This window comes from Astyanax mexicanus, chromosome 20 (genome assembly GCF_023375975.1).
Source record: "Astyanax mexicanus isolate ESR-SI-001 chromosome 20, AstMex3_surface, whole genome shotgun sequence".
In the NCBI taxonomy this organism is placed as follows: domain Eukaryota; kingdom Metazoa; phylum Chordata; class Actinopteri; order Characiformes; family Acestrorhamphidae; genus Astyanax; species Astyanax mexicanus.
The window spans coordinates 3905866-3932658 of record NC_064427.1 but is presented as its reverse complement, the minus strand read 5'-3'; the positions used below and the strand labels follow the sequence as shown (position 1 = coordinate 3932658).

At 39.7% G+C, this 26793-nt stretch overlaps 1 protein-coding gene across 2 annotated transcripts in view; it reads right to left on the bottom strand.

Annotated features, from left to right (window-relative positions):
* The window catches only part of unc5cb (unc-5 netrin receptor Cb), a 259433-nt gene that overhangs the window by 113238 nt on the left and 119402 nt on the right, over positions 1-26793 (bottom strand). For both annotated transcript variants that reach the window (XM_022680899.2, XM_022680900.2), the window contains exon 3: positions 10926-11069. In XM_022680899.2, coding sequence (XP_022536620.2) covers positions 10926-11069 — 144 coding nt within the window. The remainder of the gene's footprint in view (positions 1-10925; positions 11070-26793) is intronic.

The following is a 26793-nucleotide window of genomic DNA, read 5'->3' as shown; positions in this document are numbered from 1 at the left end:
CGGGAACAGCAGACGTGGGGAACGATAGCTGGCTGAGGAGAGAGGATTCCTGTGGAGCCACCTCCTCCACCTCCTCCACCTTCTCCACTCACCACAGAGCCCGTATGCCCCCTCCCAATCCCACCAGCCTGATCCACAAGTGGGCACATGTGAGGGCAATTACCCTAAGTGGATGTGTTTGGCTACTTGTCATGCTAAATTACACAAGTTTCTGAATTATGGGTTATTTCCATACTTTTTCCCCCCTTTCCTCCGCCTCACCTCTTAAACGGTTCTATCCTGACGCTGCAGAACGAGAGTTGGCACCGCCGCTAATCGCTGTGGTGATGCGTATAAATGCATGTGGAAGCATTTGGGAGTTTTACCTGCAGCACAATAAAAGTCGTAAGGTTTGGGCTGAGGTTAAACGGCCACATATGCATTCTTTGTTTGCGGAAAGCTAGCTGCCTGGCTCCAGACTTTACGACCGAACACTTTTGCTTTTAGATTAAGCAATAAGAGCCCTCAAATCCCACAGGTATGAGCTGGAAATCTGGATTTGCAGTCCTGCTTTGGTTTCTATGGCAAACTTCAAAACAGGTTGCGATCCAAGAGGTGGAAGGGGGCAAGCACTATTCTACACCCACCGACCCATCCAACAATCCACCCAACTGCACATACACTTGGATAAACTGCACACCAATGACCTTCTTCTCCATCTATCAATGAGTTTAATGAGGAAAGACCCCTATTCATATATCCCCCATAACACTATTCTTCTCAAAACTTCTCAAAACACTTCTAACAATTGTAATTTTCCTTCCAGAATCCCAGAAATCCCAGAAAGTTTTTAAAGCTTATTCTGCTTTATCGTAAAAAAGGTCTGCAGGACCTTCTGCCTTCTATTCATTAGATGGAGTAGCTTACTAGTAAATCATGCTATTGCTGATCATGTGTTCAATGTGTTCACACTCACTTTGACAAAGAAACAATTTGTACAATTCTTTCTATTTCTTTTTTATCCCGTAAGACTGATTTTAGCATAAAAGGCCAATCAATCCAATCCAATTAGTTGTAAGCTTGATGTATCTTTAATTCTGTTGTATACCAACTAGATTAACATATATATATATATATATATATATATATATATATATATATATATATATATATATATATATATATATATATATATATTATAAGCAAACAACAAAGCACTTTTGTAAGTAGCTCTATATTTCCGTCCATCTGATAAACCCCATAAATATACAGCTCTGGAGAGACCACTTCAGTTTCTGAATCAGTTTCTCTGATTTATTCTTTAAACTATGGGAAATAAAAATTCCAAATTAAAATATTGTCATTTAGAGCGTTTATTTGCAGAAAATGAGAAGTGGCTGAAAATAACAAAAAAATGCAAATAAAAGAATTTCAACGAGTTCAGAAATCAATATTTGGTGGAATAACTCTGGTTTTTAATCACAGTTTTTTTCATGCATCTTGGCATCATGTTCTCCTCCACCAGTCTTACACACTGCTTTTGGATAACTTTATGCTGCTTTACTCCTGGTGCAAAAAATTCAAGCAGTTCAGTTTGGTGGTTTGATGGCTTGTGTTCATCCATCTTCCTCTTGATTATATTCCAGAGGTTTTCAATTTAGTAAAATTAAAGAAACTCATCAAAATAAACTCATTTTTAAGTGGTCTCTTATTTTTTCCAGAGCTGTATGTAGCCAGTAAACGTAAATGTAGGTAGTCAGCTAAAGTGAGCACATTTTTTTGGTCATGTTGGAGTTCAAATACCAATTAATACATTACATTTTATTGCATGCTAACCCTCTTGAGGAACTTATAACAGATCTATTATTGATGATTTATTGTGAAATCTCAAAATAAAAATATGATTAACTTCATACAATGAATTTGTACAGGACTAGTACAAGACTGACTCACTTGTTCGCTCACTTTAAGACACTGAGAGAAAAAAGCGAGAGATAGAGAGAAAGAGAGAGAGAGAGAAAGAGAGAGAGAGCGCTCTCCCAGGTGATTCATTCTGTAATCATTCCACTTGTGCTTTCCTGATTACACCTCACTTAGAATGGAGAAGCGGCAGAAACTGAACAAACTCTCCCACTCCAAAGCCCCCCATCTCTCCGTCTATCTCTCTCTCTATCTCTCTTTTCCTCTGTCTTCTTTGTCAATTCTCCTCATCTCTTTGTCTCTATTTCTCTCTCTGGCTGTCACTCTCTCTCTCACTCTCTCTCTCTCTCTCTTTCTCTCTCTCTTTCTCTCTCTCTATCGCTCACCTCTCTGTCATTCTCTCTTTCTCCTCCTCTGTCTCTCAGGGCACTTAAGTGTGACCCACACTGAGTGGGTTGGGAGCTCAGCTAAATCACTATTCTCAGTATAAAAAAGAAAAGCACATCCACGTTCATCTGCCTCCCCGCCGATCGAAAGTGGCCCCCACTCCCAATAACTCACGCTGGAAGTGCCCGGACGCCAGCGGGCCCACAAATCACCCCCCCAATTAATATCCCTCCGCTCGAGCCGGCGCAAGCTTTTTACAGCTCCCACGCTTTATAGCTTTAACATTGATCACCGTTCCTCAACAACAGAAAACGCAGGCTTATTTATCACGCCCGAGTGTTGCTCAGCCGCTGATTAAAACGTCTATCTAACGCACCGAGCGGAAAAGAGTTCACCGGCGTGAGTTTGTGAGCTATTCACACGCAATTACCCAATGAAATCCACATACATTGGATTTTCCTTCAGTATCAACAGTTAAAAGGGAGAAAAACGGCACTCTGCATTTCATATATGATTAAAATACGTCAAGTGGTTGACCATAAATAAAATGTGCTAAACTCTTTTCAATACCCTTAATTTCAGAAGAAACACAATAACAAATGAACAGGTGCCCCAATATTTTTTTTTCATATATTAGTGCCTCTCAAAAAAAAAAATAGAATGTAATTGAAAAGTTACTTCGTAATTAGTTAGTAATTACTTAATAATAATAAGTAATAGTTAGTAATTCGCTTCAAAATCACACATAGAGTGATCTATTTTAAGTGTTTATTTCTTTTTTTGTTGATGATTAAGGCTTAACAACCAATAAAAGCGTGCCAAGTCCTGCTGGAAAATGAAATCTGCATCTGATTGGTGGAAACTTCACACTAGATCTCAAGCAGTTTGGACTGTGTGTCTCTCCACTCTTCCTCCAGACTCTGCTCCCTTGATTTACAAATGAAATACAACATTTACTGAGGATCAGTGATGGTTTGGAGAGACATGTCTGTCATCTGCTGGTGTTGATCCACTGTGTTTTATTATCTAAAGTCTAAAGTCAGCACTACAGCACTACAGCACTTCATGCTTCCCTCTACTGAAAACTTTTGGAACTTATGGAGATGCGGATTTCATTTTCCAGCAGGACTTGGCACACTGCCCACACTTCCAAAAGTACCAATTGATCTTGTATAATAATCTAATTTTCTAAGAATTTTTGGGTTTTCATTGGCTGTAAGCCATAATCATTAGCAATAAAAGACATCTCAAAAAATTATCTCACATTTTGAACTGAATTACTAAAATAAAGTATTTTTTTTAGATGCACCTGTATATGTTCTTGTATACGAACATGAATGAGGTACTAAAAAGTAAAAGTTGATCTTAGTGAGAAAACTTAAAGAGAACATTCTTTAGAAGATATCTGAGGAAAAATTTGTATTCTTACATTGTTCTTTCTACGTATAAAATTAATAAAGCTTTAGTGAACCCAGCCCTCTAATTCTTACTGTTGATACTAAACAAGAATTTTAAAGTACAAAAAATATGAAAAAGTCTAATCTAAAACAAGTTTTTGAGCTATTCACACATAATTATGTGAAGAATTTCATTTCTATTCTCGTCTGCACTTCACTGAAAGAGAGAAAACCGTCACTTTGGATTAACATGATTAAAACGTGTCAAGCAGTTACACTTAAATAAATAAAATGTGCTACATCAACACGAATCCTGCCAAAAAACTCAACCTTACAGGCAGAGTGTGTAGATGTAACATATTTTATTTGTGTGCAGCCGCTTGACACTTTCAAATCATGAACTACTTCTTTTCTAGTGTCAAGAAGTGAGAAAAGCAATATGAAAAAAGGTTTTTATTTTGTCTTTTAGCAAAACACAGTATCAACTGATTATCAAATTCAAACCCTAACAAACATATATATATATATATATATGTATATATATATATATATATATACATATATATATATATATATATATATATATATATATATATATATATATATATAATGTATATAAACACTATATATGTGCGAATGTTGGGGGACACACCTTCTAATTAAAGCTACAGTCAGCTTATTTATGTTGTACCCATTGCTAAATCCACACAAAGTCCCTGTGGAGAAATATTGCCAATATAATAGAATAAATGTCTGAAGCAAAAATAAAAAATAAAAGAGCAGAGGAACTCTGGAATGAAGCTGGACTGCTTTAATTTTTGCACCAGGAGTAAAGCAGCATAAAGTTATCCAAAAGCAGTGTGTAAGACTGGTGGAGGAGAACATGATGCCAAGATGCAAGAAAACTGTGAATAAAAAACAGGGTTATTCCACCAAATATTGATTTCTGAACTTTATGAATATGAACTTGTTTCCTTTGGATTATTTGAGGTCAGAAAGCTCTGCATCTGCATTTGACTCAAACATAAACCTATAAATAGCAAAATCAGAGAAACTGATTCAGAAACTGAAGTGCTCTCTTATTTTTTCCAGAGCTGTAGCATGAGATACTAGTTCATTTTCACACTATAAACTACATTTGGCATATCAGTGTAGAGTGTGTGTTTATATAGCTTTTTGAGATCTGTAGCATTTTTTTTTTTATTATTAATTATTTAGTGTTAAAAAAAGTATTACTAAATTTAAAACAAATCTGTTCATGTTGCATTTTATGATACACTATAAACAATGAGATATTTAAACATTTTCATTATTTTATATTTAAATCAGTACAAAATGGAAGAAAAAGAGCATAAAACTATGAATTCAAGAGCTGTATTCTGATCTCATTAAATTGGGTGTTAACTCTAGTAAATCTGAACTCTCAGACTAAGAGCAGTGTTTGGTTATTGTGAAGTTAACATACATGAAATCACATATATTTATTTATATATCTAAGAATACCAATTGCTCTATGGAATTGTTCTTAATACAAATCTTATAAAAAAAACTTAACAAAAATAAAACATTTTTATTATAAATAATAAAAATGTATCTTCTAAATGATTTTTTTTTATTGTAACTACTAAATTTTACTGAAGACCCAAAGCATGAATTTTAACTGTAAACAAACAAAAAAAAAACAACAAGAAATACTGAATTAAGGAATATAGAATAAAGAATAAAGATGATTTTTATCCCTGTTAGACTCCGGGGAGGGCGTGTGATGCGGGCCGGGTCGCAGGGCCCTGGAGCAGGTTGTTTAATCCGTTGGGGAGATTTTAATAGGACTGGATGAGGAATTTATTGGGATCTGAAGGAAAGGTTAGTGGTGGCAGGCAGCTGATCACAGCCGATTAGAGCGGCCCGCTGAACGAGACGAGGCTGTGGGGCGTTTAGCTCCCGCTGTTCTGGCATCAGCTCCGCTTTACTCAGACCCGGACGCGGGTCATTCCGGCGCAGAGCCGGGCTGGTCTCAGATCAGCAGCAGATCTGTGGAGATCGGAGCAGCAGGAGCAGCAGCAGGAGAGTGGAGATCGGAGGCCGGTGGGGGAGCGAGGCGGCACGGGCGCGGCCGTGGCACAGGCTGAACTGATGATTTGACAGGGCTGCTGATGGGTTTACCCCGCGCCCGGCAGGACGACCGAGCGCTTTCAGAGAGGCGCTTTGTTAGCTGTCACTCACGGGCGCGGTTTGAGGCGCTGTGGACACCGGGAACACAGGACGCTCTGGCTGTGTCCTGGCATGGGCTGGCAAGTACACAAGAAGTCCTGTGCTGGGATGCTGGGCATCTAAGCGGGCATTAAGGCTTTTCTGCAGCCCCCCGACCCTCGATGCGTGATTAGTGATTTGTGTCTGTCGTTTCTCTCGTCTAATCAGCTTTTCTCTATTAATAATCTCACGCCCACTGATGCTGCTGCATTTGCTTACTGCTTATTATTTATTTATTTTTTTATTATTCATTGGTTTGAGAAACTAGTATTAGTTATAGGTCACATTTTGCATGGGCTTGATCAGGAATAGGGACGTGCCATATTGCATTGTATGCAATAATATTGCCTTTTTAAGACTTTTAAATATATATATATATATATATATATATATATATATATATATATATATATATATATATATAGTAAAGGCAAAAACACTCAAATAGGGCTATATGGGTATTTTGCTGTATATATATTTATTTTTATATATTAAAATTATGGCACATCAGTGATAGTATATAATTTTGATCTATTTTAATAATTTTATTTCTTTTATTGTCTTACAGCCAATGAAAACCCAAAAAATCGGTGTCTCAGAAAATGTGAATATTATATAAGACTAATTGGTACTTTTGGCAGTGTGGGCAGTGTGCCAATTCCTGCAAGTCCTGCTGGAAAATGAAATCTGCCTCTCCATAAAAGTTGTCAGCAGAGGGAAGCATGAAGTGCTGTAAGATGTTCCAGGAAAATACTGCACACTAACTTTGACTGACTTTTTTTGCTGTTTGAAGCAAAAGGACACGTCACACTGTTCACTACTACTACATTACACCACAAATAATATCTACGATAGACAGATTATGTATGTCCAGTATCATTTATTTTAATTCAGTCCTGGATATTTTTGCATTCTTAGTATTAGTATCATGACATGTTGGATCATTGACTTCTGCTAAAATAAAACAATCTTAATTAGAGATTTTTTGCAGTGTATTCTTGAATTTGCTATATATTTTTGTAATTTAATGTTTTGTCATGTTTGATATTATTTTACGACCATATCGCCAACCTCTAATCTACACTTAAAAAATTAAAACATAGCACATCTAACAAGACTCCGTGGAGAAACGAAGAAAGCACTGAATGTGCGGATTTCATTTTCCAGCAGGACTTGGAACACTGCCCACACTGCCAAAAGTACCAATTGGTCTTATATAATATTCTACATTTTCTGAGATACAGATTTTGTTTTTTTTGGCTATGTAATACATCTATATAATATATGAGTTTCACATTTTGGACTGAATTACTGAAATAAAGTCACTTTTCAATAATATTAGATTTTTTTTTAATGCACTAATATAAATAAGTAAAAATTGATGATTTGATTGTGTGATCTGAGTACTGCATCCAAAGTGTGGCAACAATAAAAAATGATAACTAAATTCTCTGTTCGCAGCATTGATGAATTAAGGCGGGTGCCTCTGAATTTAAAGATATCAGGCAGTGAGAAAGCTTCTGGAGAAATCTGATTACAGCTCAGGCCCTGTCTCCGTTCGAATCAAGATTCAGCAGGAGGGCGGGCGGCGAGCGGTGTTCTGACGGGCGGGGAAAAAGCAGATAAGGGCTGCTGGCTGTATGGAAGCTCGTTCAGCACGGCGCTGTTTATCTAGCGTGACTGACTCATCTCACAGAGCAGAGAGCAGACTTCAGTCTCACACACCAGCTCATTAGCCACGCTCACAAACACACACATACACACATATATACACACACACTTGAATGCACATATGCCCACACATACACATATACAAACATATACACACGTACGTTCCTCTGTGGCGAGATAATCCTGTGTGTAAGGACGGGCTACATGAAGACAGTGATAGGGTTATTGCAGTGAATTACGTCACAGTGAGCTCCTCTTATTGTGCTGTACTGTAAACATCATGTAATGACTAAAGCAACAACAATCCACAGCACAACACTGGATACAATACAGCCCAAATAATTCAGTTAAAACAAATGTCGGTAACACTTTATTTTATAGCATATATAATGACTCGCAATAATTGTCATAATTATTTATCGTCGCTGTCCAATGAAAAACACTAATCTCAAAAAACAGCAACTTTACAGGAGAGAGAAAAAACCTTGTAAACTTTCAATGGAAGTCGATGTAAAAAGAGTTTATTTCAGGTCATTTTGAAGAGTTTCTATTGGTCCGTTCATTAAGAAATTTTGGTACAGTGTAAGGGACAGTTTTTCTTTTCAGATTATGTAGTAAACTAAAAATCGACAAAATAAAGTAACATTTTTAAACATTGAAAAGTTATTTTATTTTTATAGATCAAAATGTGAAAAACACAAACACAAAAAATACACTGTAATGTACAATTGTACATACTATACAGTGTCTCAGAATTTCTTGATAAATAGACCAATAGAAATTCATCAAAAAGTACCTGAAATAAACTCTTTTTACATTAACTTTCATTGCAAGTTACAAAGTTTTTTTTTTCATTCTCCTGTAAAGTTGTTGCTTTGGAGATACATTTTTTTTTTTTTTATTGGACAGCAACGATATATTATATATATGTATTAAACCCACACAGTGCATAGTCTATTTTATTTCATTGTTGATTATTATGGCTTACAGCCAATGAAAACCCAAAAATTAGTGTCTCAGAAAATTAAAACATTATATAAGACTAATTGGTACTTTTGTCAGTGTGTGTGGGCAGTGTGCCAAGTCCTGCTGGAAAATGAAATCCGCCACTACATGAAAGTTGTCAGCAAAAACAGGAAGACTGATTCTTCCACAGACTCTGGAGCACTCTGGTGCACTGTTCTACTGTGCGGTGATGTCTTCACTAATACATGATCTTGATGGAAGTACCATTAAAAAGATTTAAATAATTTTTCTGCATCCTGAACACAATCATACCACTAAAAAAATTCAAAATAAGCATCTTAATGAGCCTGAATATGACCTGTTTACTGCACAACAGCACCATTTCTCAAAAAAAAAAAGGTCTTTATTAATGAATGATTTGTGTTTAATCCTATAGAATTAAGTATGTCACCACTGATTGACTGTGAGAATCACAGTGGGAGATATGAATAAACCTGCTGATAAAGCAGTTACAGGTTCTTATTGGTTAAAATAAAACTTTTAGCTCTTATTAGAGCATGTATTTTCTGAAACTTTTTATGTGAGTTTAAGCAGGTTTATGAGCTCATTGAAAGCTCAGTCCTGATCCGCTTATTACTGGTCTGAATAATCAGATTAAAGATTTGAATTAAGTCTGACTTTTATTCCCCGTTTATTAAACATGTTTGCGTGTTTAAGAAGTTAGCCTATAAAAGTAAACTCGGCTTTTTAGGATCATGTTCTTTACATTTCAAATACATCAAATAAATAGAGTTACATTAGTGAGAAACTACATCATTAAAGAAGAGAAGCAGATTAAACGATGGAAACAGGTGTTTTTCTCAGTAATAAAAAATAAGTAAAATAATAAACAACCATATTTATTATTTAACCTTTTCTCACATACAGAGAAAAAGGGCTTCAGGCTTTAGGCTCCAAATTATCTGTTTCTGTAATGAATAATAACTAATCAAATGACATTTTCACATTTTCAACACTGTTAATTAACAGCAATCTGCTTTTTTATTATTTACATTCATATGCAAATCATTTTACAGATTTATTATTTAATTATTATCATATATAGTATAGTATAGTATAGTATATAGTAATGATGTACTCTTTGTAATGACAAATGGAATCAGTAGTGCGGAATAACTGATAATCTACCATCTATAATATATCGTAAATATTAATATCTTAGTGTGTAATAATGTCAGTATTTAACACAAAATATACATGATTTCCCTTTTTTGTAATATTGCTTCTTTGCTTAATATTGCTTCTTTGCTTACACATCACACGAGTGTGATTTACTCCCAAAATTTAAAAGTACATTGGGTTAAAATGTTTGGTTTCTACAGGGATGACAAATGATGAAAACTTTATGTTTTATTCTTCCGAACTATGATCGGGAGATCGCTGGTACGAATCCTGGTCATGCAGCTTGCCATCAGCTGCCGGAGTCCTGAGAGAGCACAATTGGGGTCTTACTCTCTCTGGGTAGGTACAGTAGATGGCGCTCTCTCTTTCCCCTCATCACTTCAAAGGGTGATGTGGATCAGCACAAGGCTGCGTCTGTGAGCTGATGTATCAGAACCGAGCCTCTGCGCTTTCCTCCGAGTGCACTATGATGCTACTCATTTGAAAAGAGGCGGTGTTTGCTAGTTTTCACCCTCCTAGTGATAGGGGGAGTCCCTAATGAGTGGGTTGGGTAATTGGTTTTGTAAATTGGGGAGAAAATGGGATAAAAATACAAAAGAAAAGCATTTTTCTTACTAATATCGCCAGTTCTCACTGAAACATGATGCAACTTATCTTTTTATATCCACTAACAAAACGTCCTCTCTCAGAATGCCACGTCTCCAGCTCTATCACTGCTTCCCTTCGTCCTTCTCTGAAAAAAAAAAAAAACGCTCGAACCTTCGTTTGAAGTACGCCTGTGTTTCTGAAGCTGCAGCTGAATGGCTGTATTTTAGAGCCTGACAGAGACGAGTGGTGTTTATCTGTCCATCCTGCCCGGCCACAGTGTAAACAATGGTGACACAAAGAGAACGAGTGTGAGCGCTGGAGAATGCAACAGGAAGGAACCGTGGCCACGTTTTTCTATTCAGGCTGAGCAGAATGGAACGCTGTTCAGCGCTCTTAATATAGTAGAGCTCCTGCCTGAGCGTTTTCCAGGCCCCTGGGGTTGTTTTCCAAGGTTTTTGTACGTGGAGTTTTAGAAAAAAAAAAAAATCCTCCAGGATGTTTTCCACTATTGTTAAATGGAGTTTATGTTTCCTGAAAGCGTTGTGTTTACACGTGTATGTGTGTGTGTGTGTGTGTGTGACTCACAGGCGATGCGGACGTGGGCCTTGCGGCTCTTGGTGGTGCCGGCCGAGCTCCAGGCTACGCACTGGCACCAGAAGTCCTCCAGGCCGAAGAGTTCCTCCACCTGCTGCCGAGTTATCTCAATGCTGGCCTCTCTCACCACCAGCCCTAATGGGAGAGATAGAGAGAAAGAAAAGGAATATATTACTACATAATTCAAAATATGAACAGACAGCAGTATAAAAGGCTCGAACAGGAATTTAATGTGAAAGTAAAGTAGCTGTAGAGCCCGACTGCGAGTCACTAAATCAACATTTGTCAATGTAGCTTCTGCTTGTGTTTGGAAAAAGCAGCCCACTGACCAGATGGTCCAGGGCGAGCGAGCTGGCCTCGCCATTCACGCAAAAAGTTAAGCCTGAATACATAAACAGTGGATTAGGCCCGTCTCAATAATTACTTTATTATTGTTAGATAGTTTAGATGCAAATGCAAGGCAGGTTTATTAATTCAAAAACACCTCGTAAAATCATCAAACATCAAAAAAAAAGGCAGAGATTAAAAAATAAATAAATAAAAAACAAGGCAAAAATCGTAGTCAAACGGCAAAAAACTGGAATAACAAACACAATATATAACGCTCGATAAGACAGGAGTGCCAATATCTCGCAAATGGAGAAAGTGAGAGAACCAGTATAAATAGTCTAGGTAATCAGGTGGTCTCCCACAGGTGTGTGGAAGGGGTGGAGTCAGCAGGTGTGACACCTATTAAGCACCTTCTTTATAGGGATGCACTGCATATTTGGCAACTGAATTTGTTTTTTCTAAGAAAACGCAAAAAAAAGCACCTTGTGCGTTTGTTAAAAAAGGTAAAAAGACTAAATAGTTTAAACAGAACAGTGACTACTGCATTTTTTAAAAAATGCACTGTTTATTTTAATGTTAAAGTTTTTTTGGGGGGCTAACAAAGGGCAGGTTTAAGTTCATCTTTATCTATTTTTTTTTTAACTATCTGTGTTCAAGCTGAAAGATATGAGCTGTACAGGGCTAGGATAGAATTGATTAGAACAGCACTACTGAGGCACATACATGACCAAAATTGCACCGCTGAAGTGAACAGCACTGCTCACACATAAATACATGATTAAAATAGCACTGCTGAGGTAAATTGTATTGTGTTTTTGTGATCTGTTGGCATGTCTTCTGGGATATTAAAAGTGATCGTTATTAAAAAAGCAAAACAAAAAGGTATCAGATATTTCAGGTATTTAGGGAATTTTATTTTTTCAATGATGACTAATGGTAAATTTTTTATTGGACATTTTTGAGAAAACCTGCAAAAAACATATGTTTTGCATTCAAATTTTAGTCAAATGCTTCCCTTTTACTAGGTTTGCAACCCTGGTTGCATGTTTAATCGTAAAATGAAGCCTCTTAAAGTCGTGCTAAAAGCATTGGCGAGCATTACGCCCTCACACACGGATACTGAACCTATAACTAACATCATTCTTTACATCCCCTCTCTCTCTCTCTCTCGCTCTCTCTCTTTCTCTCTTTCTCTCTGTTGGAAACACAAACACGAATATGTTGCATCAACCACATAATCGCCTTACGCCGCAACTCTGGCAGTTGCGCGAGCGAGAGGAGGCAACCCAAACCGGGGGAACGAGATGAGTTATCACAGCCCCGAAATATCACACGACAGTGCCTCATCCATCCATCATTACCATCGCACATTACGCACGTATTATTCTGCCGTGACGCAGTCTCCGTAGCGCGGGCCAGCGCGGCAGGGCTGAGAGTTGGGCTGCGGTTCCGCCGCTTCGCCGCGGCTCTGGCGCGGATCGAATGCCAGGATGATTGAGCTGTCCGGGGCCTTTGGAGGCGGATTTGGGGGCCGTCATGGCAGCCAGAATCCTGTTTGCTAACCCCTCTGATTATTGTTCATCTGGGCCCTGCAGTCTCCAAACAAATGAAGGCGGCCCACGGCCGGACCCCCTCGGCCCCCCAGATTAGCCGGGCTGGGGAGGGAGGGGCGGCGGCGTGGGTCCCGCACTCGTTTCCTCCTCCCTCCTCTCTCATCCCTTCATCCCTCTGTAGGCTCATTTATTATAGCGGGATTAGAGCGGTGGAGGTGTGCGAGCCGGGGGTGCGCAGGATGAGGGCGGGTATCGCTAAACGAATCAGGGAACACTGAGTATCGTATCATATCATCTCTCACTCTCTCACTCTTTCACTCTCTCTCTCTCTCTTTCTAAATAGAGGTGGGAGAGGACCACTCTGTGCAGCTGTCGTTCTCTCACAGAGGATGGAATTACTTCTAGCTCTGCAGTGTGTTTTTCCATGAGCACTGAAAGAGCTTTGTGTGTGATTATGTGTGTATATGTGTGTGTGTGTGAGAGAGAAACAGAAATAGAGAGAGAAAGAGAGAGAGAGTGTATGAGTGTGTTTGTTTGTTTTTAGCTGAAACGTATACAGAAACATTTATTTTTAAGTACTAAATTTAGAATTAGGCTTAGGATTAAATTTTGAGTCATAAAATAAGAATCTTTACAGAAGCAGGAAAATGCCTTATTATGTTTTTATTATTAAAACAATGGAAGTCAAAAAGATAAGTCAATTTTTTTTAAAGATTTAAGTCTTTTAGGAGCTTTTCTATTGGTCAATTTATTACTGGCACATACTAAAGAACAAATGCCAGATTTATGTTTTACTTCAAAAAGTGAAAAACAAATGCAAAAATTTCTCAAATCAATATCACGATAAATTATACTATACATTTTATCTGGATTAATTAATTAAGGATAATTTTAAAAAGTGATGGACATGGCATTTTTCTGTGTTATTCTAACCAACATATCAACAACATAATGACCAACAGAATACTATTATCATTATTACTTTTTTATTAGATTAAAGTTTATTTGTACATGTATTACTATTTTATAGTGTCAAATACTCACGTTTTGTTAAAATTACCGTAAAATCATCACTTTCATAAGTGCCTAATAAATGCAAACATATAAATTTAGTAAAAAGCAATATGTATTATATGTTTTTGTAATAAAAGTAGTAATATCCTGATTTTAAAACTAGCTGATATATTTTAACTAAGTCAGAGGAACTCTTTGGTTCTAGATTCTCCAATCCATCCCAAAGATTTGTTCTGATCCACCAACAGCAGCAGCTTAGTAACACCTAATTTCACTTAATGAACTTTCCTGATTAACCCCATCAATTACTGGATAACAACTATAAACAATTTAGCTTTGGAAACCACTTGGTTAAACCTTCTTTCGTCAGGTTTTAACTCCAACTAACCCAACTCTAACAGCCAATCTGGCTTTTCTAAATGCACTAATTAGTTAAATCAGGGTTGAGTCCAAAGTCTTTCAGGTAAATAGCTCTCCAGGAGCAGAACTGAAGACCGATTGGTTTAATGAACGCACTGACACTGACGTAAAAAGCACTGTGGAAAAAGGCTTTCCACCGTCTGAAAATCTGATTTACTCCTGAATTAAATTTAGTATGATTTATAGAGGTTTATAGCAGAGAAGACAGATTCCTGAAGTCTGGAACAGTAGTCATTCTTCTCTGGACTGGACTTCCTATCAAAACATATCCAAGAACAAGACATAAAATCATCCAGGAACTGCCAACGACTGAATAGGAAAGAAAAGTTCTCCAATAAACTTCAGGTCGTTTTCACACCAGCACTTTTTAGTCTGGTTAAATTGGTGCAATGCATTAGAGCAGATGTGAACACAGTAATCACACTCAAAAGTGGATCAAAATGAATGCTCAGAGGCCCACAGTAAGAGGACGCAGCCTTGATCTGGTCCAAAAGGAACTCTGAAGTGGTTTATTTGTGGTAAAACCAGTTATCTGACCTCAATCTAAACCCAGCTACAGACTGGACCACATTTTAACTTTACAAACTCTTTAATTGAAATGGACCAGAGCAAATATATACAGGTGTGATAACACACTAATATATAGTATCCTCACAAGTTCAGAAACAATGTGTACCAGACAAATAAATATTGAGTACTGATCAAAAGCATATTATTTAAAAAATATTGAACGCAAAACATAATTCCTAGATACCTCAACAAGAGCAAGCACTGCCAATACATTATACTCCCACCACCATGCTTTACCTTTACAAACCCGTTAACTGATTTGGACTAGAGCAGACATATACAGTTGTGGTCAAAAGTTTACATACACTTACATAATGTTACATAATGTTCTGGCTGTCTTGAGTTTTCAATAAGTTCTACAACTCTTATTTTTCTGTGATAGAGTGATCGGAACACATACATGTTTGTCACAAAAAACAGTCATAAAATTTGGTTCTTTCATAAATTTATTATGGGTCTGCTGAAAATGTCACCAAATCTGCTGGGTCAAAAATATACATACAGCAACATTAGTATTTGGTTACATGTCCCTTGGCCATTTTCACGGCAACTAGGCGCTTTTGGTAGCCATCCACAAGCTCCTGGCAAGCTTCAGGTCGAATGTTTGACCACTCTTCTTGACAGAATTGGTGCAGTTCAGCTAAATGTGATGGTTTTCTTGCATGAACCCGTTTCTTTAGCACTGTCCACATGTTCTCAATGGGGTTTAAGTCAGGACTTTGGGAAGGCCATTCTAAAACCTTAATTCTAGCCTGGTTTAGCCATTCCTTTACCACTTTTGATGTGTGTTTTGGGTCATTGTCTTGTTGGAACACCCAACTGCGCCCAAGACCCAACCTTCGGGCTGATGGTTTTAAGTTTTCCTGCAGAATTTGGAGGTAATCCTCCTTCTTCATTATCCCATTTACTTTCTGCAAAGAACCAGTTCCACTGGCAGCAAAACATCCCCAGAGCATAATACTACCACCACCATGCTTGACAGTAGGCATGGTGTTCCTGGGATTAAAGGCCTCACCTTTTCTCCTCCAAACATATTGCTGGGTGTTGTGGCCAAACAGCTCAATTTTTGTTTCGTCTGACCAGAGAACTTTCCTCCGGAAGGTTTTATCTTTGTCCATGTGATCAGCAGCAAACTTCAGCCGAGTCTTAAGGTGCCTTTTCTGGAGCAAGGGCTTCTTTCTTGCACGGCAGCCTCTCAGTCCATGGCGATGTAAAACACGCTTGACTGTGGAGACTGACACCTGTGTTCCATCAGCTTCCAAATCCTTGCAGACCTGCTTCTTGGTGATTCTTGGTTGACTCTTGACCATCCTGACCAATCTCCTCTCGGCAGCATGTGATAGCTTGCGTTTTCTTCCTGATCGTGGCAGTGACACAACTGTTCCATGCACTTTATACTTGCGTATAATTGTCTGCACAGTTGCTCTTGGGACCTGTAGCTGCTTTGAAATGGCTCCAAGTGACTTCCCTGACTTGTTCAAGTCAATAATTCGCTTTTTCAGATCCACACTGAGTTCCTTTGACTTTCCCATTGTAGCTTTTGTAGCTGAGTCTAATCACTGGGTCAAATGAGCCCTATTTAAATGGGCTCATGAGAAGTCAACAGCTGTAGTCAATCAGAATCACTTACAAGAAGTGAAGAGGCCATGACATGAAGCTAATTTGATTGACACAACTCGCTACATCACCAAAATTGACAAATTTTGTTGCTGTATGTATATTTTTGACCCAGCAGATTTGGTGACATTTTCAGCAGACCCATAATAAATTTATGAAAGAACCAAATTTTATGACTGTTTTTTGTGACAAACATGTATGTGTTCCGATCACTCTATCACAGAAAAATAAGAGTTGTAGAACTTATTGAAAACTCAAGACAGCCATAACATTATGTTTTTTTACAAGTGTATGTAAACTTTTGACCACAACTGTACAGGTGTGATAACACACTTATATTATCCTTGCTCACCAAGAAATATAGAGTAGAGCTTTCTGGCAAACATGGTCCCCTTTATGGAAAAAAAAAAAACCTTTGAAGTAATAGTAATATAGTATCATACAAACTGTGAAGCGTGGTGGTGGGAGTATAATGGTTTGGAAGTGCTTTTCTGCATCAGGATCTGGACACCTGTTGAGGTATCTATGAATTCTCTTTTGTATTCAAAATAATGAAAGGTGAAGGGATGGCTTAGGCATGCATACATCTGTCCTTTTTTTGTGGTGTTATCTTGTTAGAGAGGCTGTACACTGGCCAACATGCTCATGGCAAGGTGATATGAATTCTGGGAGTTGAAGTGAGGTTTAAAAGAGGGTACGCATGGGACAGGGTATGCATGGGATATTTAAGATTCTTCAATTCACATTAATGATTGTGGCCAGTGGCATCTGGCGAGAAATGTCAGCACACACATCCAAAAGAAGTCAAAAGTCACGGGACACACTTCTAGCTTCAGCGGACTATTTTTACATTTACATTTTTAAGGCATTTAGCTGGTTATTTCTATTACAAAGTTGGGCCAATGTCTCTTATTGGTGTAGCACATGTAGCATAGTCACACAGACCTGGAATTGAACCCCAGTCTTCCACATGATGTGGTAGCTCACTGAGAGGGGGTGGTGTTATCCACTGCACCACGCCACATTAATGCACATAAATGCTGTATGTGCAATATAAATTTGTTAAATGCAATACATTGACTGTAAAAAGAAAGTTAACTGTGCATCTGTGCAAGTTTGTGTGTGTATGTGTGTGTGTGTGTCGCAGCCTGTGTGTATGACTGTGTGTGTGAGTGTGTGTGTGTGTGTGTGTGTGTGTGTGTGTGTGTGTGTGTCACGGTGCCCAATGAGCCCCGGAGGGCTTCCAGGCACATGTACTGATTGACTTGCAGAGCCAGAGACAGCAGCCTGAGAAATAAAGCTAGAATAATCCTCCATGCAAATGACGCTTCCTCTCCTCTCCCCCATTAGCCTTCCCTCACCACTCGTTCAGTCCTCTCACACCATCCTCACAGCTCAGCCCTCGCTCCTTCCGTCCCCACGTCCCCCTGTCTCCCGGTCCCTGTCCCTGCAGTGGCTTCGGGGGGCTGTGGGAGTTTATTTCTCAGTGTTTGCTGTCTTTAATGGATGGGCTGATTAATGGGCGGGCTTGGGTTTTTTTTTTTTTTGGCGTTGAGCAGATTTCTGCACCCGCTGCACGCCAGCTGAGCGCTCATGCAGTATTTAAAGAGGGTGCTGGGAGGGTGTGAGACGAGGAGGCGAGCTGCCAATCAGGTGTTTAGAGGTCTTTAGGCTTCATCTCGCCTGTAAAACATCAGATGTGGAGCTGTGTGGAGGTTTACTGTGTGTTTGTATCAGTGTGAGAGAGAGAAAGAGCGAGAAAAGAGAGAGAAAGAGTGTGTGTAGAGAGAAATCAATAAAGAAAACGTGATAAAAAACAAGAATATTCTGACTGGACAGAAGGTACACATCATTCTGCTCAGAGAGATGCTGACCCTGAAGCACTGCTTGAGGTGTAAAGGGCTGACTGTAGGGAATAGTTAGAGGTAGAGAGTAACAAGTTCTCGCTGCACTGCTTACTGGTATTGATGGTATTGGTTTTGGACTGATATCAACAGAAAATGCTGGATTAGATTCTGCAGAGGAAAAAAGAATCAGCCCAATCCAATTCTAGAACAGATCCAGCCTCAGACAGCACACACTAACACTGTGTAATGAGATGTTAGCTGCTAGCTGTTAACTGTGTGTGTCTTCCTGTGGGGAAGTCTAGTGTTTGAGTAGTTTAAACATGATAGACTGAAGATCGTGATGATCATCTGAAGTGAGGAGCTCATCAAACTCCATGACCAGGATGCAATTACTTACTAATAATTTTCAAAAAGGAATATTACATTAATAGAGTTTTTATTCAGCTTTTACTGTTTTATATATTTATATATAACCCAGTTATACGGAAACAGTTTTCACATTACTCGTCACGAAGTAGCTTCTCACATTCAGATGGATGATCTCTACTTCAACATTTACTTCAGTATTTACTTGACAGGCCTCTGTTACACTTACACTTATCTTAAGAGCTGGAATGAAGTCACTTTATTTGAGACACTATTGTGCACAGTGTTCATCTCCATATGTATGCTCTGAAGGCCTCGCATCCACTATTCATGTATACAATCCTTAAAATTCCCATTCAAGCGCTGACAATGTGGCCGCTCTCCACTCAGATGAAGCCGGAAACATCAAAGCCTGACGGGGAGAAGCGATGAAATGGGAGAAAAGCTGGATACTACACACACACACACACACACACATAGACATAGACACAGACACACAGAAAACTTCATTTTAACCATTTTACCCAGTCCACAAGTAGAATCTCACCACGGCACAGTGAACAGTCCTAACAGACTCATCACCCCGGCGCTCTTTTTCCCCCGGGAGAGAGAGGGAACGCGTGGTAAACGACAGTAAAGCGAATAGCCGGGTGTTGGGGGATCAGTTTTACAGGAAAAGTGCCCCCTCCCTCTCTCCTCATCTCCCACCCGCTCTCAGGAGAAGCTAACTCCACCGTTCACTGACATGTGACGTAATTGACCTTGTTTATGAACCGTGCCGTTGTGACCATAAATTATTTAGACTCGCGCTTCTCCCAACTGTGTTTTCTTTCACTGAGCAGAGGGAAAAAAGTGAACGATGTGAAACGAAAGTGAGCACAGCAAGGCTTGGGGCAACAACAACTACTGTAAGTGCCCTCTTACCTCTGCTTACATCATAATTAGCCTGGTTTGCATTGGAAATGATGAGCTATTATCTCTCTATGAGTAAGTGAGTGAGTGAGTGTGAGATACAAAAAAGACAAAGCTTTAAAACTTCCTATTATCTAATATTGTGTAGGTTCTTCCCTCTGCAAGTCAACAAAACAGTTCTGCTGACCTGTTGAAGGAAGCAGGGACTCCTCAGGAGGAGCATATTTGGTAGGTACTGATCAACAGAAGCTGAAATTTTAGGGAAATTAGGGTGTTTCTTCACACCTGTAGTTTGTTTCTATGGTCCAGATCAGTTGATGGGTTCTCCCTCTGTTTGGTTTGGTTTGGTTTCACACAGGAACAAACCCAAATGCACCAAAATGCACGTCGGCACATGGGCTCCTCTGATTGGTCAGAGCTGTCTGGTGCAGGAGCAAGAATGTAAATATGGCGAGAAGAAGATACTGTGTTCCAGTGCGTATATCTGTGCAGTGTGAAGCTGCTTTAACACTGAGCGCTGAAAATTTGGCGCTGCGTTTTCTTACACAATGTTTTCAATGGGACGTGCAGTGCAGATGTACACAGTGTAATCAGAGTCACGCGGATGCGAGCAGTGAACGCTGCACATACTGCACTCAGTGTGTAAACAGCGTGGAGCAGCAGAGACAGTGTTTGTTCATAGCTGTGGAAATTAGTATTATCTGGTTAATATTTCAGATTAAACTGCGATTTATCAGCAGTTTAGCTCAAATAAAAGGAGTATTTTTGATAACTGGGTCGGATCGAGACCAGATCACACTAGCAGGTCTTGGTCTGGTTGTTTTAATCCACACCAGAGTGTGGTTATTGTTTTTATACAGTAATCATACCATGTTTTCATACCTTTATCATGTGTATCTGTTTTAAATAGTCCAATTCTTTTGGCAATACTTCTCTACAGGTGCAAGACAATCTGGTGCAAATATATCTAGTTCCTGTCCCATGACTTTTGGCATGGCAGTCAGTGTGTTTACTGTGATCATAACAAAACCTACAACCTACAACCTCTGTCAACTTTACTGTAGAGAGAATTTACATGAAACCTTGCATTCAAATGACCATTAAATACATTTCTATGAATCTATTTGCCATTAAAGCTTCACACACATTATACAAACAAATATAGAGCAGCTGATTTGAAAAAAAAAAAAGATATAAAAGAGATGATTACACCTCCAATAAAAACTGCTGCCAACAAACCTTATCAGTTAGCTGGCTTACTGCCGTTTCCGTTCCCTATTTACATCAGTTGATTGGGACTACAGTAAAAGGTTGTGGATAACCCAAAAATACTTCAGTCAGCCTGGCAGAAGCTCAGCGTGGCCACTGTCTGCTTTTCAACTGGCGAACAGAATAAACAACATTGGAGGGAAGGATGAGCTGCAACCTTAAAATTGCTCGTCTAAACTGCAGCACTAAATTACACTCATCAGTAACCTGGGCTGCTTCTGCACTAATGCACACACACCGGCTCTTCTGCGAGTGTATGTTTTTCAAGTCATATTTTTATTTTAGTCTCCAGGCCTCGTGAAAACAGTGTTTACGGTCACTGAAAACACTGGGAACTGCTTCTGAAAAACGCTCTCCAGAGAGGAGAGTTCCTCGAACTCTACAGTATAAAACCTGTATTTTTAAAACATTACAAGGATCACATACAAGGAAGAACTACTGCATGTGAGCTCAGTGGTTTGTGGACATCTCTAATAAGGGCGTTTTCAGACCTGTAGTTGGTTTCTATGGTCCAGATCAGTTGATTAGTTCATTTACTTGGAGTATTTTCTCCTTCTGTTTGGTTTGGTTTCACACAGGCATAAACCTGATGCACATACTGTATATACATATATACAGTGTGAAGCATCAAAGATTCAAAGTGTTTCAATGGGATGTGCAGCGCAGATTTACGCATAGTTAAAGGAGTCACACAGTTGTGAGCAGTGAGCGCAGCACATACTACTTGTGTAAACAGCATGGAGCAGCAGAGACAGGCTTTGTTCATAGCTATGGTAATTAGCATTATCTGACTAATATATCAGATTAAACTGCGCCTTATCAGCAGTTTAGCTTAAATGAAAGGAGTATATTTGATATATCTGGTTCAGATCGAGACCGGATCACATTCTTACCACAAGCGAACGACTCCGTTACGAGTTCGTTTGGGACCAGATCAAGACTACCTCCTATCTCTAGAAGATAGTGCTGGTGTAAAAAAGGCCCTAATATGAATGTATTCAGCTACTTTAACTTAACCCCATTGCTGACCACAAATATGCAAATGCACACACACAGCTTGTCTATTGCCTGAAGAGAAGAAGGACTGGCAAATGAACAGGATAGAGGGATATTAGGCCAATCAGAACTGAGCTGTGGCATTTTCTGGAATGATGGCGCTCCATTCAATACCAACATCCTAGCCTTAATAACCCTCCTGTTACTGAATGCAATCAAATCTTTAAAGGAGTGCAAGGACTCTTATTGGTGTAACGCAGCATAGTCACCCAAAGCGGGAACTGAATCCCAGTCTCCCACATGGTGTGGTAGCTGATTGACAGGTGGTGGTGTTATCCGCTGTGCCACACCAACCACTACGCAACTTTCACTTTTCAACTTATTCCTAATTGAGTCAATAATAGAAACAGTCATAATAGTCATTTTAATTCCTGTATCCAGCAATGTAACCATCAAAAAACCAACAGTGATTACAGCAAATTACGTAACTATGGATTTATCAGATATGTTCAGATTCCTACATTTCTCAGCAGACGAATGGTATGAGATGATTCTTCCATGTATAATTTTCTCCTCTCCTTCTCTGCTATGTCTATTTCTAACTTTATGCCTATGGAGAGCTCTGCTGGAAATGGATACATTATTAACATGGCTGTCATCATTAGCATTAGCTTCGTTATTGATCGGGGAGAGTCGGATGGGGGAGCTGGAGCAGTAAGGCAGGGAGGAGGGGAGGGTGGAGTGGAGGGGGGGGGGGTTTGAGGGCGGTAGGGCGCGAGGGCATGAGTCTCCCTCCCCAAATGAAGAGCCTGCCTCTCTTCCACGCCGCTTCCATCTCTCAATCGGGGTGATGGCCTGTCCGGGGTGTGCATTACACCACTGTAACTACACATAATTAACTTAGGTTCATTTGTAGCGATCAATGGGCCGGCTCGCTGGAGATTAGCACCGGCAGCGCTTCACTGTTGGGGAATGGGAGAAGGCGTGTGGCATGGATCGGCCGGCTTATTTGCCTAAGTGCAGGGGCCGAGGAGCCTTCAGGACGCATCTGAGTCAGCCCGGCTCCGACGGTTAAAAAGCACAGAGTGTCCGGTGGCTATTTATTGCCTGGACTATATCGCCTCGATATGTGCAGAGCAGAGGAATTAAACATGACTCAATATATAAAATGCTCGCTTCATTGGAAAGGACTAGACAGACATTACCAGTGATCTTATTTAAATGCAAGTTTTGAACTCACTTCACTTTTTCACTTCACAACTTTTTACTTACTCTTCTTACTCTCAGAGAGCCAGAACTCTCGGTACTTGGTGCTTCCTGTAGCTGAGGTGAACCTGAATGATATCTGTCCATCACCTAAAATGCATCCAATGACCTGAACCAGATGCAAATTATTAACCTGGCACTGACTGTTTACTCACAACTTTCATACTTAGTCTTCTTATTCTGGTTCAGAACTCTCCGTACTTCCAGAAGCTGAGGTGAACCTGAATAATTAATATCCATCCAATTATTATTATTTTTTATATATTTAATGTTCTTCCCTTTACCCATTTCCAGTACATATGCACTCCTTCTATCACCAGCAACGCTCCCAAATAAAAAGAAGGTGAAGACTAGCATGTGTGAAGTCAGCCACCAACTCTTTTGTAACTGTTACTGTTGCAGCATCACTAATTAGCCAACATGCTTAAAGGAAAGCACCGGATCCCCAGCCCTGATACATCAGCTAACAGACACCTGTGCTGACTAACTCCACAGCAGGACTGATGAGAGGAGAAAGCACCATCTACCCACCCAGAGACAGCAAGTCCAATTGTGCTCTCTCTGACTCCGGCTGCTGATGGCTTAGCAACATCATCATCCAGGAGCCTCAGATCAAAGTTACGGCACTTAAGAAATCCCAATATCCAGTATTTTAATTATTTTAAAATAATTGTAATTAATTTTGCTTCTTTGTTTTTGCTCCACTTATTCTGGGTCTGAACTTTCGCAACGTGGTACTTCCATAAACTGGGGTAAACCTGACCCATATTCATTCAATTATTAGCTCAAGTGTGTCCAGCGACCATATTTTGATGCTTTTGATGGTGTTTTTGAACCGCATGGTGATTTGCTTACTCAAAATTTGTCAGTACGTCCATGACCTGAGGTGAACTTGAAAGATATTTGCCCAAATTATAAGCTTAAATGAGCCAAGTACCATTGTTGATGCAGGTTTTTTTTTTAACCCAATGTCGATTAAATCACTCTTTACTACAGCTTTACTACGCTAATTTACTCTTCTTATTTTGGGTCAAAACTCTCATTACTTGCTACATCCGGGAGCTGAGTTGAACCTGAATGATATCTGTCTAGTTATTATTATCTCAAACAATCCCAGCGACCTTAATCTGATGCGTTTTTTTTTTTGTTTTTTTTTAACCCAGCTCTGATTCTAACGTGGATCAATGAAGGAACATTTGAGTAGGTGCTTCTCCTTAAAGCCACTCCATTGGCTTCCAAAAATCCATTTGCAGGGAGATAATGATTCTGAGTACAACCCCCACAGTAAGCAAAGGCTTTCTTTATTTATTTTCCAGTAGAGAGCAGAAGAGAAGGAGGAGGAGGAATGGGAGGAATAGGGGGAGGAGGAGAGGTGGAGGAATAGGAAGGAAAGAAGGACACAAGGCCTGGTGCCTGCTGCAGATAACACTCCAGCTCAGCCTGCTCCTGGCCTAAATGTCTGTTAATCTACTCTCTGACCCAACGGGAGGAAAAATAGAGGGAAAGAGAGAGAGAGAGAGAGATAGAGAAGAAGAAGAGAGAAGAGGAGAGAAGGAAAAGGAAGGGAAGTGAAGGGTGGAGGGCGAGTGTGGGCATCAGATCATGTTTCCGTCGGCTCGGATAGCTATTGACCAGGCCGGCCAGCCTCTATCTGCGGTTCTTTTCTGTCAATCAGGGGAAATTAGAGAGGAGTGGAGTGGGCAGAGACACTCATAGCCCAGGCAGAGAAAGAAAGAGAGAGAGAGAGAGAGAAAGATAGAGAGAGAGGGAAGGAGAAGATAGAGAGAAAGAAAAAGAAAAAAAGGAGGGGAGGAGATAAGGCTGATGGAGGATGCTGCTGCAGGTTCTTCTGCAGTGCTCTGGGGCTTAAAGATTCACATCACTGCTCTCAGCACTGCACACACCAACTCCACCAACTGACATGAAGACGAGCGGCCATGCTCAACGCTAACTTCGACTTTGTCAATGTCAAAGGCTAAGAAAGCTGTTTAAATGAAAAAAAATCAATGTCAAAAAAATGAAAATCAGCTTGCCATAAGCTTTACAAACACATGCCAACTACTAACTACAACTTTCATGTCCCATGAGTTTAGGCATGTCCCATAAAAAAAAAAAAAAAAAAAACGTAAAGAAAGCTTAAGAACACGCCAAAAAAATCCTTGCTTTTTTTATGTTTGCATGGACAATTCTAGCCAGATGCCACCGGTCCCGATCATTCCTACCCACTGTATTCTCGATTGGCACTTGGCAACTTCGGATAAGAAATGTCCTATCCATCTCGTACCCACTATTTAGCATTGTCTCAACTCCTGAAGTCAACCACGTTAGCCACACAACATCACTCACAAGATAACACCTCACAACTTATACAGGTATAGGCTTTCTTAAGCTGTCCACTGAGGTAACAATGAGGTTTACATACTGCCAGTTTATATCCTGGCAACCCATGACTTTTGATATGAACCCATGAAAGTAGGTATACATTAAATAACTCAAGCTTGCCAGAGCCCTGAGAGAAAGCACAATTGCCTGGGTGGGTGATGTCGATCAGCACAAGGCTGCATCTGTGAGCTGATGTATCGGAGTCGTGTCGCTGTGCTTTCCTCCGATGCTGCATCTGCAGAAGTTCAAAAAGAGGTGTAGTCTGACTTCACATGTATTGGAGGAGGCATGTGCTCGTCCTTACCCTCCTGGTGTTACTAGGGCATTACTGATAGTGATGATAGGTGATAGGGGGGTCCTAATGAGTGGGTTGGGTATTTGGTCTTATAAAGGGGGGAGAAAATGGGATAAACATTAGAAATAAAATGTGGTTTTATACAATTTATTCAGGCTTTCTTGCCATTTCTGAAAATGTTGATGAAAAATTAAATTCAATGCATATTCAATGCATCCCTACTATAAAGGTGTATTTTATTTGTGATTTCTCTTACACTCTTCCCACTGGTATACTGTGTTTGATGATGCAATGTATTGCATTCTATTAAAATAGACAATAGAAGATCTGTGTCTCTGTGTGTCTGTGTGGTCTGGGGTCTGTGTGCACTTCCCTATCCACTCAAACCTAAACATGTGTGTCCTGTTTAGGCCGGGTTCCTGCACTGTGCACAATGGCCAGTGCATAAAAAAAAACGAGAATAAAATCCCCCAAGGGCTCCGGAACCATTACAGACAACAGGGCCTCTTTGATTGGCTGCCAAAGTGGGAAATTGAGTTGTCCCTGTAGCCCACAGGTAGCAATCACGCTGCTCGCTCTCCCTCCACCTCTCTCTTTCATTCTCTCTCTCTCTTTTGCACTCTCTCTCTCTCACTAGCACTTTCTTTCTCTCGCGCAGTGTTCTGAAGACACTATTGAGCTGTTGGTTATTAACAGTCCGCAGACAGTAAGTGCAATAGTGCCTCCTGTTTCCATTCAGAGCTCGGCTCAGGACTGTAGCGCACCACTCCCCACTCCAATAAATATGATTGTGAAAACGGAGCGAGCTCACGAGGGCTGGACGTCCCTCTGTTACGAGGGGGGACGCTCTGCTTTTAACTAACTGCTAATTGTGTCATTCTGTAATGAGAGTCGTTTTACGCCCATTGACGAGACGTCTGTCGGCCAAGACTAAGAGATGAGTCACTACTGACATCCAATAACAGAGAGAGATAAAGAGAGAGAGAAAGAGAGATAGAGATGTACAGAGAGAGAGAGAAAGA